The sequence below is a fragment of the Oncorhynchus keta genome, chromosome 2 (genome assembly GCF_023373465.1).
Source record: "Oncorhynchus keta strain PuntledgeMale-10-30-2019 chromosome 2, Oket_V2, whole genome shotgun sequence".
Taxonomy (NCBI): Eukaryota; Metazoa; Chordata; class Actinopteri; order Salmoniformes; family Salmonidae; genus Oncorhynchus; species Oncorhynchus keta.
The window spans coordinates 11767054-11779675 of record NC_068422.1 but is presented as its reverse complement, the minus strand read 5'-3'; the positions used below and the strand labels follow the sequence as shown (position 1 = coordinate 11779675).

General features: G+C 44.5%; 1 protein-coding gene across 1 annotated transcript in view; it reads right to left on the bottom strand.

Annotated features, from left to right (window-relative positions):
• Positions 1–1925: 1925 nt before the first annotated feature.
• Positions 1926–12622, bottom strand: part of LOC118379800 (BAH and coiled-coil domain-containing protein 1-like) — a 129041-nt gene continuing 118344 nt past the window's right edge. The window contains exons 17-23 of the mRNA XM_052471968.1: positions 10952–11087; positions 10736–10853; positions 10306–10604; positions 9783–9917; positions 5191–6641; positions 4826–5062; positions 1926–4627 (exon numbers count right to left, since the gene is read on the bottom strand). Of these exons, the coding sequence (XP_052327928.1) occupies positions 4418–4627; positions 4826–5062; positions 5191–6641; positions 9783–9917; positions 10306–10604; positions 10736–10853; positions 10952–11087 (2586 nt within the window). The 3' untranslated portion in view covers positions 1926–4417. The remainder of the gene's footprint in view (positions 4628–4825; positions 5063–5190; positions 6642–9782; positions 9918–10305; positions 10605–10735; positions 10854–10951; positions 11088–12622) is intronic.

Below are 12622 nucleotides of genomic sequence, written 5' to 3'. Positions count from 1 at the left end.
TGTAGATGTTTGTGAGGGTCTTAGGGGCCAAGCCAAATGTCACCAGCCTTCTGAGGTTGAGGAGGCACTGTTGTGCCTTCTTCACCACACTGTTAGTGTGGAGAGACCAGTAAGGTCCCAGCTCCACCTGTTACGTTATGTAACTACTGCCAGCTGCACGCACAGACGCAGGTGAACACACAACCACACACACCATAAACAGCCATGTCACACAGGATATCAAGTGGACGATGGATGACGAGTCGGGAATAGTGGTGATCACCTTCCACTCTCTCCCAACCCATGACCCCAAAATACCTCCACCACACACACGCAAACAGAACTCACTGATGCACACACAAGCACTAACACACACAGGCACAGACACACACACACACACACACACACATACACATACACACATACACACATAATTTAATCTGGTTCACAGTGTAGAGCATCTTGGTGCAGCTGAATTCACCCCACTGACACAGGCTATATGTGAACATTTCCTTCTGGAATCCCCCTTTCCCTTCCTCCCAAATGCTTCCTCTCCACTTTCCTTTGTTGCTTTTTACTCCTCCTTTCTCCTTTACATTTACATTTACATTTAAGTCATTTAGCAGACGCTCTTATCCAGAGCGACTTACAAATTTCTCTTGACACACATGCACACACATCTACGCACACACACGCACGCACGCACACAAACACACACACAGTGTCAGGTTGTCTGTCAACAGTTGACCAGTCGATGATGGATGTCCTTGGAGAACAGGTATTGAATACTGTGCTTTCCCTTGTTGTATCTGAAAGCCCTTCTCCCATTAAACCTAAGGTCATTTCTAGCTCCGCCCCTGGACTCGTTTTCTTCCTGAGCATGCTGGGTAAAGTAGTTTAACATTGTCAACAAGATAAGCCCAATGCAAACGGGGAAAGATGAACAGTCAAAGACAGTTCGTGTGTGTTTTCAAGGCGTTGCATGGGTGAGAGGGGGAGGGGGGTGCAGTAGGGGATATGAAAAGTAAGCCGTGTGTGTGTGTGTGTGTGTGTGTGTGTGTGTGTGTGTGTGTGTGTGTGTGTGTGTGTGTGTGTGTGTGTGTGTGTGTGTGTGTGTGTGTGTGTGTGTGTGTTCAGACTGGCAGCCACACGGTTTCATATCTCTGTGTCTCCTCCATAATGAAGTAGACATCCCAGCATCCAGCTCTGACAACAGAAAAAGACAAACAAACACGCCACAGGACAATGTGCCATACACACAGGGAACTATGCCTACCGACAAAGATCGTTAAGACAGTCACTCAGGACAGGGATAATTCAGCTTTTCCAATTTTGACCAGTCAAAAACTCTTACTTTGAATTTTTTTTTATTTTGAGCTCTTTGTATGCAGTAAAAGTCACCTTTATGCACAGATCTAGAATTAGCTTACAATACCCAAATTCCGACCTGAAACATAAAGCTGACCCTAGATCAGTGTTGAGATTCTCTACTCGGCTGTGTATGTTGCCATGAGCCAACTACAGTAATATGAGGCTTTATGCAGGTTAGGGCAGTAATCCAAGTAGTTTTAATAATGTAATAAAAAGGTATGAATGTATCTCAGGAAGTATCAAATACAATTTTCAAATCTATACACCCTGTCCCAGAAACTCTATACTAGACAGGAGATGGTATAGGCGTCACACACACACACAAAACATATCTCTATCTCTGTTTCATTCAACCATGGTAGAAAGTTTCACTTCGCTTTTCCCCAATCTTTTTCTCTCCCTGTTTCCTTATTTCTGCACCTGACAGTGGATCGGGAATGATTTCTACCTTTTAAACTAAACCCAGGTAGGCCTACTTCTCATCCAGGTAGACCTACTTCTAATCTAGGTAGACCTACTTCTAATCCAGGTCGACCTACATCTAATCCACTAAAGAAAGACAAGAAAAACATAGATTTGATCATTTTGAGCATTTTTTAATTAATTAAATGCAACAGAAAGGCAATAAAATTAAGATAAATAACTTTGTTTTTTACACAGGGGAAATATTTTAGTCATATTTCCAACAATGACTGAGACAATTGTCACAAACTATATACCAAACCTACAAAGTAAGTCGTTTCCAGTTGGTCTCAAAACAGGTTGCGCAAAGATGATGTCACTTCACCCAATGTGATGTTTAGAACTAAATCCAGTGTTTCTTTAAGAAAATACAGCTTTTAAAATATTGTTTAAAGACCTACGAAAAATAATATAACATGGATGTTCACATTAGATTTATTTTAAGCTTTTGCGTCATAGTGTTACAGCAACAATGTTGTTTAAAAAAGTCAGCTCATGTACGTCTCATATGAAAAGGCATTAATGTTCTCCTTGTGAAAACCCCAACACTGGAAACAGTCATCCCAGGCATATATAACTGGCAGGAAAGGGTGGAAGGTGAAATAAAAATAAAAACAGAAAGACACATTTTTGGCAAAGCAGGAAGAAAAGTGAAAAGATTAAGCACAATTTTGATTGGATCCTTAATCATTTTTTTTTTAGACATTCCCCTCTTTTGATTGGCTTTGATTGTCCTTCACAGTCATGAGATGCCATATGGTTGTCATGGAGCCTTCAAGTGCAACAGCCAAGCTACGTGCAGGAAGGTAAAGTTCCTGTGTTCCCATGGCAACATGATGGTGAATGTTAAGCCATGTCCTATGCCAACAGGTAGGAGGGAAACCCAGGTGAGCTACTTGAATATGAGTGCAGGGATCTCCGAATTCAGATTTTATTGAATATTTAATATTTTTATATTTCTTCATATTGCATTCTAATGTGATGAAACAAAACATAGATGCGCTTTGGTTTAGTATTTTTTTTAGGCCAGATAAATAGACATAGATTTCCTCTAGGAATATATAGATATAGAACATCTAGAACTCTCTAGTCTGGACCTTTAAGGATCAGCGAATAGAAAAAACTCTTTCCAGTATTTCTGAAAACAAAGAAATCTACATTTGAAACCCCCACAGGAGAATAAGCAACATTATTATAGACAATAAAACCTAGAAGAACAATATACAAAACCAGACCAATGATGATGTGAACAAAAAAATCATTTTCCACTTTTCTTATAAAAATATCCCCGGTCACTAAATCCACAACTAACCCCCAAAATGGGACTTGAACCCATCCTGTCGCATATTTACAGCTTTACCCCTCATGGACCCCATCCCATCTCCACAACGTACTCAGTGCAGAAAGAGAAGAAGTCTTAAAGCTCCTCCCCCTAAGCCAAAATAACTATTCAACAGTAATTGAAAAAATAACAACGTAAAGAGCAACAAAGGGGAATATAGTTCTCTCTTCATGTATATTATATATGTATACTATGTCCAGTTGAATATTAAAGTCTTTATACATAATGCTGTACAACACACAGAAATAGACAAATCATTCAGCTGTACCTGAATAGAAGGATATGAGAGGTATTGAAGTGTATGGCTTGACTGTAGAAATAATCATTCCTTTTTGTCTTATTTTCTGTCTAGAGAAGAAGCGGTTAGTAAATCCATTGATATATGAATATTCATAGATTTAGGTTTAGTAGGTTTACTTTTTGAGTGTTAAAGACATCTAGGGTTTCCATGGTGAGGTCTAGACGAGAGACCAACGCACGCACACACACGCAAACACACACACGCAAACACACCGCAAATGCACTATTTACTCTCAGCTGTTCAAGGACCAAATGCATCCATTACAACCACTCAGCACATACTCTCTCTCACACACACACTTCAGAATTACAGTGTTTTTGGTCCTTTTGGGATCTCTCAATCCTGCCGTCATTCATTTATCATCAGAGCAGTGTAGCCACCAGTGTAGTCTCTCTCTCTCTCTCTCTCTCTCTCTCTCTCTCTCTCTCTCTCTCTCTCTCTCTCTCTCTCTCTCTCTCTCTCTATTTTATGTCTTCTATATAACCCTTATTTAACCAGGTCTCTAGACTGAGAAGTGAACACATCACATTCTCACTTACAGCAACAACCTAGTAAGAGTCACAGGAGTCTCTCTGACAAACTGCCAGAGAGTCAGTCTATGACAGTTTTTGACTCTGTGACAGACAGTAAAACAACTCTTGGAGACAAGACGTAGCGAGGAAGGACACTGTCTGTCAGTTTCAGAAGGTCAGTAGAGTACTGTAGTCCCTCTTCAGATCACATTAGATCAGATGACTTCAGTGTTGCGGTCCAAAGTGCTGTTATCCCTTTTTGGGTTGGGATCGTCCACACCCAGATAGGACCCAGAACCGAGATCCAGAACCAGCAGGAACTAGAACCAACTCTTCTAGATTTGGACAGAACCATGCTTCACTAACACCAGCACCAGTAGCTGGATTCATCCAGGAGAGATGAGGCTAGCATCTTTAAGGATTTGTTTTGTTTACACTCCATAGTTGTTGCTAGGGGACGATGGCCACGCCCTCGGAGCTAACCAGCTGGCCTGTGGTTGGCTCGTAGGTCCCTGCCAGGTAAAACAGATCCTGGGCCCCACCCCCTGGCTTTCGTCGGCGAATCAGGTGCTCGTAATCGGTGCGACTGAGCACCTGGCAGCGGTGGGAGATGGTCTGGACATCGTTCTCATCCTCATGGCTCGACTGGTACAAAGCATGCTGGATAGCGGAGGGAAGGAGACAGATGTTAAACACAGAGTTAAATAGAAGACTGAAAGATAAATGAACAGCCTATTCATTAATCCCCAAATAGATGTAAGTAGATAAATTCTTGATCAATCCTTGATAAATTTGATCAAAAAGTTTATACATTTGATCAAAAAGTTGATCATGTTGTTGAATGATAATCCATCATACCTTTCCGTCATGTTGCCTCTTCCCCAGGCTTGTCTCCTCGGGATGGTAGAACCACTTGACCCTGACCACCATGCTGGAGGACCAGGACTCCCAGAGGCTCTCCACCCGCCCCACGTAGGGCAGCTGGGGCCGACCGGGGGACAGGAACACAGCACAGTCCCCCACATGCACCGTCTCACCACCACGCACAATCGCCTTGTAGAACAACTTACGGGCCTTACCCTTCAGACCACGCCTCTGTAGGGGGAGAGGGGGGCAGGTAAGACCTTACTCAGTTATTCAATTCAGTAAGACCTCAGTCAATAAGTCAATACGTCTGCTTCAGATTGTGTTCACCATTAAGGCTCCCACATGTATCCTCTGACCTGTGTGGGATTTCCAGACCACTTCCACAGCTGGCGACTCGGCAGGAGGGCGGACATATTAGGATGGGGGATCGGTGACAACATCCTCTGCCTCTTTTCTGCTGGGTGGTCCTTGGGAGGTTTGGGCTGGGAGGCCGGGTTGTGTGTGTTGGGGGTCGGAGTGTGTGTGTTGAGAGACAGACTGTGTGTGTTGGAGACGGGTCCACCTTTCCTCTTGGTTTGGCTTTTGGATGCACTGCTGCTACTATTGGTCCTCCCCTTTGATGCGTACTCCTTCCTGTCCTCTCCTCTATCACTTCCTCTCACCTTTGACTCCCCGGTGACGGACATGGCTGCCTTTGCAACGTAGGAGTGTGGTGTTGCCGAGGCGGGGCTTGGGTTGGGCTTTGTGGTGGGGTCAGGGGTTAAGGTGTTAGACGTCAAGCTCTGTTTGTGTTTGTGTTTCTGCTGCTGGAGCAGTGCTCGGCGGAGAAGGAGGGATGAAGATTCTTCTTCGTCAGAGGAGTAGGAGGAGTCGGAAGAAGAGAGGGAGGAAGAAGAGAGGGAGCCAGAAGAGGAGGAAGAGGAAGAGGACGAGGAGCAAACAGAGAGACGTGAGAGGAAACGTCCAGCACCCGCTGCTGCTGCTCTCCTCCGAGCTACGTCTTCATCTCCATCATCATCATCATCATCTTCATCCAGCTCAGAGTAAGAGCTAGGGCAGTCACTGGGGCAGTCCAGAGTACCAAACTCTCCCCCCAGACCCACTAAACCAGATGAGGGGAGCCCCTTTCTGAGGGCTGGCGGCTCAGACTTGGACATTCCACTCTCTCCTCTTCTTTCTCCTTTATTTCTGTCTTTCACCACCAGGGCAGGGTGGATATACCTGAGAGGTGCCCCCTTCTTCACCACCAGGGCAGGGTGGATGTACCTGAGAGGTGCCCTCTCCACCCCTGCAGATGGACCCTTGTGCACCCTGCCGCCCCCCAAACGCAGCAGAGCTTTCCCATTCTTTGTTTTGGGCGAGGTCACACCCTCGTGGTCCAGCTTCACCAGGAACTGTTTTCTGTACCTGTCACTCGACTTCCTGTTGGAGGGTACCGTTGTCATAGCGACAGAGTCACTTAGCAGGGGCGTTACTGTGGTAACAGGCCGGTGGGTTCCGCTTCTGAAGGCTCCAGCGTAACCGTTGGCGATGCTACTGAAAGAGTCAACCTCAAAGGGTGAACTAAAGATGCACTTGAGGGGTGTGGGAGGGGTGAGGAGGTGTGTGGCTGGGCGGTGGAACACCCCCAGGTCTCGCTGGCGACACACTCTGTGAGTTTTACGGGATGTCCCGTTAAACAGGAAGAAGTCCGCTGGAAGTCTCTTCGCCGGCCAGCTTATCGAGGAAGTGTTGCCCCCGGTTACTCTCTCTGACGATGTCGTGGCTGAAGTATTGGCCTCTGGCTTGACCTTCTTTGGTCGTCCAACTGGAAGAATAAACAGAGTAAGAGAGAAAAAGACACAGAAGGAAAGAAAGAAGAAGAGAGATTTATAAACTAGATGAATGTACCTAACCTTCCTTTAAACCAAGTCAAAGAGATCAAATTATGTGTAACTATAAATTACAGCCCTTAATGTGGAACTGCAGACACCTTGTCACATTTAGTCTGTGTTGAGTTGGGGGAATGCTGTTTGACTGGAGGGCATTCAGATCAGTGACAGTTGGAACAGTGATGACGTTAGGCAGGTGGACGGGGATTCCATAGAGAGGGAAGAAGCTGTGTGATAAAATCATATTCTATATGTGTGTTATATACACAATATATGACCAGAAGTATGTGGACACCTGCTCGTTGAATATCTCAGTCCATAGGCATTAATATGGAGTTGGTCCCCCCTTGGCTGCTATAACAGCCTCCACTCTTCTGGGAAGGCTTTCCACTAGATGTTGGAACATTGCTGCGGAGACTTGTTTCTATTCAGCCACAAGAGCATTAGTGAGGTCGGACACTGATGTTGGGCGATTAGGCTCGCATTCGGTGTTCCAATTCATCCCAAAGGTATTCGATGGAGATGAGGTCAGGGCTCCGTGCAGGGAAGTACATTTCTTCCACCCCGATCTCATCAAACCATTTCTGTATGGACCTCGCTTTGTGCACGGGGGTGTTGTCATGCTGAAACAGGAAAGGGCCTTCCTCAAACTGTTGTCACAAAGTTGGCAGCACAGAATCATCTAGAATGTCATTGTATGATGTAGCATTAAGATTTCCCTTCACTGGAACTAAGGGGCCTAGCCCGAACAATGAAAAACAGCCCCAGACCATTATTCCTCCTCCACCAAACTTTAGAGTTGGCACTATGGTAGCGTTCTCCTGGCATCCGCCAAACCCAAATTTGTCCGTCAGACTGCCAGATGGTGAAGCGTGATTAATCACTCCAGAGAACGCTTTCTACTACTCCAGAGTCCAATGGTGGCGAGCTTTCAACGCTCCAGCCGACGCTTGGCATTGCACATAGTCATTTTAGGCTTGTGTGCGGCTGCTCCCAAAATCAATCTCCCGGCAAACAGTTATTGTGCTGATGTTGCTTCCAGAGGCAGTTTGGAACGTGGTAGTGAGTGTTGCAACCGAGGATAGACGATTAATACGCTCTACGCGCTTCAGCACTCTGCGGTCCCGTTCTGTGAGCTTGTGTGGCTTACCACTTCGCAGCTGAGCCATTGTTGCTCCTAGATGTTTCCACTTCACAATAACAGCACATATAGTTGACCAGGGAAGCTCTCGTAGGGCAGAAATTTGATGAACTGACTTGCTGGAAAGGTGTCATCCTATGATGGTGCCACGTTGACAGTCACTGAGCTCCTCAGTAAGACCATTCTACTGCCAATGTTTGTCCATTGAGATTGCATGGCCGTGTGCTCGATTTTATACACCTGTCAGCAACGGGTGTGGCTGAAATAGCCAAATACACTCATTTGAAGGGTTGCCCACATACTTTTGCATATATAGTGTATGATTAAAGATGGTCTGACTAGTAAGTTGGCCTCTGAAGCAGTTTGCCTTTATCCTTTTAGTTCCGTTACACTTTCCCACAAGCAAAATAAAAAGTCCTGAACTGGTTTGAACCAAAAGAAAGTACCGGTTTATATTGTTCCTTTCTTAACCTGTGAAATCTACCATTATTTCTTACATTTAGGTTATTAAATGACTTCACCAATCAGTGCGGATAGAGCAGGCAAGCTAATTGTTCACATGCCTGATGGACAGACAAGTGTAGCCTATGGCGCAAGATAGACTGACATTTTGCATGTGGGGAGAGAGTGAGTGAGGGTGGAGGAGGAGGCTGGAAGCGCTGGGCATCTTGTTATGACATGCATTATCTGAATTAGGTCCACAGAATTATACCTAGGAGGAGCGGCTTCTATGAAGGAAACTTTGAATGTCCTGTGAGCTAGTTAACTAAAAAAACATGTGTGTGCAGAGCAGCACCAGAATTAAAAGCATGTCTTACCTTTCTGTAGTTAACACATGGTCTTTAGTATCCTTAACTAGCATCCATTATTTTCTAGCTAATTAAAAATCTCTCTCCTATCTTCTGAATCATGATTGTAATGTCAGTACAGTAGCCTCTGCTTCAGAGGGGGAGGGGCCAGTGGTGGAAAAAGTACCCCATTGTCATACTTGAGTAAAAGTAAAGATACCTTAGTAGAAAATGACTCAAGTAAAAGTAACCAGTAAAATACGACTTGAGTAAAAGTCTAAAAGTATTTGGGTTTAAATATGCTTTAGTATCAAAAGTAAATGTAATTGCAAAAATATTTTAAATTTGATCATATTAATTAGCAAACCAGACAGCAAAATTGTCATGTTTTTGTTTTTACGGATCGCTAGGGGCACACTCCAACACTCAGACATAATTTACAAACGAAGCATGTGTGTTTAGTGAGTCCGCCAGATCAAAGGCAGTAGGGATGACCAGGGATGTTCTCTTGATGATTGTGGGAATTGGACAACTTTCCAGTCCTGCAAATCATGTCAGGGAAAATGTATGAAGTAAAAAGTACATGATTTTCTTTAGGAATGTAGTGGGAAAAAAGTAGTTGTCAAAAAATATGAATAGTAAAGTATAGACACTCTAAAAACAATTTAGGTAGTACCTTCAAGTATTTTTACTTAAGTTCTTTACACCACTGGGAGGGTTACAGTAGCATATGCTTCAGAGGGAGAGGGGCAGGAAGCCTAAACACACACACTGGCCAAGATTTTCAGCTGGCAGGTAGTCAAACACTGGAATAAGTTTCTGAGTGACAGAGTGAGGGCTTTGGCACAGGAGCTGTGATGCATTTTTTTTATGGGACTAGAAAATATGCCTGGAACCAGTTCCCATGCTTTTAAAATAACAGTTCAGTTACAGTATGGATCACTTTTGTTCCAGGTTCCATTTCTGTCCTTCAAAAATGTGGTTATTTTCTGGTTTTCAGTTCTGTTCCCTGAACCGTCTCCAACCTCTCTGATGGTGGTGTCTCCAGTATGCTTATCTCACTGGTGCTGCTCAGGGGCTGTTGGCCTCAATCTCAAACAAAAGGGAGAAACCATCTAATACTGTGAACTTATGCTCTGAGCCATTACCTGGTCTCCTCTCCTGGCTCCTTCCTTCTGCCTCTTCATTGTTTGGTCCCTCTGTGGGCTTGTCTCTACTGTCCTGGGTGGATCTTCTGCGACCACAACGTCCAGTTGAGAGCAGGGCTGGAGATGGCTCCGCACCTGAGTAAGTGAGAGAGAGAGTGAGAGTGAGAGTGAGAGAGAATGACAGATAGAGAGAAAGAGTGAGAGAATGAATGAGAAAATGACAGAGAGAGAGCAAGAGAGAAAGAGTGAGAACACAAAAAAATGAGAGAGCGTGTGAGAGAGAGAGAAGTAGGGCAAAACAGACACAGAGAATGAATCTCTCAGAGTCTGGATCGAATGTTGACAGACCATGTCTTTACCCTCCAGGAATGTGTGTGTGTGTGTGTGTGTGTGTGTGTGTGTGTGTGTGTGTGTGTGTGTGTGTGTGTGTGTGTGTGTGTGTGTGTGTGTGTGTGTGTGTGTGTGTGTGTGTGTGTGTGTGTGTGTGTGTGTGTGTGTGTGTGTGCGTGCGCAGTATACTCACAGTGTATCTGGTACCCATTGGGCAGCAGGCGTATGTTGGGCAGGGAGATCCTTCCTCTGTCTCCATCATCAAACTCCACCATCACACTGCCCTTCTCCTCCTCGCCCGGAACCCCTCTGTGGACGTTTCCAGGGTAGAGACAACGGGAGCGTTCGCTCCAGTAGGCACACACACGTGTCCCAGCAGTCAGGATGGCCTCTGTCTGTGGCCGCACGTCCAACACCGCTTCTTGTAATATCTGTTCTAGAGAGTAGATCCTAGGCCTGTTCCCTCTCTCCCCCTCGATCACTACACGGAATCTAGGCCAGGGAGATTGTATTAAATGTATTACAAGCCATTCAGCCAATCCTTTGTATCAACATGCCTATCTGTGATTAAGCAGGCCATATGAATTGGTGTCAGTAGGTGTCAGTAGGTGTCAGTGCCTTACATGTCAGGCAGGTCCAGAGTGTGTAGTCGGGCAGCATACAGCAGCTCATCCTCCTTAGATATCAACACCTTCAGACCATCCACCAGCATCTCCCTGCTCAACACACAGTTAAGCAGTGCTGCAGAGAGAGTGAGCAAGAAGGAGAGAGAGAAAATATGAACATTTAGCCTGGTATGTGACCCTGTGAGACTGTGGTGTATGTGTGTGTGTTCTCACCTGGTTCTCTGTGTGTGTGAGGTGTATGCTCCATGTCTTCCTCCTCCCCCTCAGAGAAGCTGCTCTCCTCGTCCAATCGGAATCCTTCATCAGCCGCAAAGCTCTCCAGAAGCCGGCTCACTGCACGCCCCTTAGCCTGCAACAGGAAACAGGAAATTACATCATTAGAATATATATCTCTTTAAACTCCTTTTAAAAAAAAATGTTTTTAATGTAACCGTTATTTAACTAGGCAAGTCAGTTAAGAACAAATTCTTATTCACAATGACGGCCTACACCGGCCAAACCCAGACAACAATGGGCCAATTGCGCACCGCCCTATAGGACTCCCAATCACAGCCAGTTGTGATACAGCCTGGATTTGAACCAGGGTGTCTGTAGTGACGGCTCTAGCACTGAGATGCATTGCCTTAGAACGCTGCGCCACTCAGGAGGACCAAACCAGTGATCACCCTCCCAGGTCCTGGACAGCTACAGAGTGTGCAGGCTTTTTTTTCCATTACAGCACTAATTCAAATTATGATCATCAATGAATCTGGTGTTTTAGTGCAGGGATAGAACAAAAGCATGTCATCTTTTTTTCCATACATTGCTGCCAGAACTACCCCTTTCTTTTAACACACACAATTTTTTTCCTTCTAAATGTGCACATTGCACAGTGTCTCTAGAGATAAATCAGATCCCGCCTGAATTGTGCGATGTAGTAGGGAGTTGTAGTTTCCAACAGACCAATATTCTACATAGTTAAGTGCAGAAAACGTGGTAATTAACTACAATGACCATAATCCATTGCGTATCTACTTGTCCGGTCTGTGTTTCTTTTACGCCTGCTACGGAAGAGAGAAGAATGAGCGATCTGATCTGATATAGAGAGCAGCTGTTGCGTCACGAGGTAACTCTACCTGAAAATACATGATCTAAGTGATTGATAGATGGTATTCAGCAGTCATAAAAGTATGCCTTATTTACTTTGGAAAACTACTAAAATAGTGATTTTGTCAGACAGCATTGGCAGCAGATCTAAAGAGACAAGATGATGACTTGGAATGAAATAATAAAGTCATCAAATAAAACAAATGTACAACTGAAATATGTTATTAAAGTAAAGTAATGTGAATAAGTGATGGTTAATAACTGATAAACAGTAATGGGAAGTCACTACCATCATGGGGCTTTAATTAATTGTTTTATTCTGTCTTGTTACAGCATTCGACCCAAATAATGCATATTGATTTGAATGTTTACATTTTCTTTATATAATAATAATAATTGAACCGAAATCAAACAGACTTCAAAAAGTAGTAATCGCACAGCACTGAGACACACAGACACACACACACACACACACACACACACACACACACACACACACACACACACACACACACACACACACACACACACACACACACACACACACACACACACACACACACACACACACACACACACACACACACACACACACACACACACACACACACACACACACACAGTCCTATTCTGGTTTGACCTGGTTTCTTAATGATGAATGACGACTGATGATGGAGCTTCAAAATCAGCCTGTTTCCAAAGAGTATGTGTGTGTGTTTGTTTAGTACATATGTGTGTGTGTAGATTGGTGTGTGTGTGTCTGTGTGTCTGTGTGTCTGTCTGTCTGTCTGTCTGTCT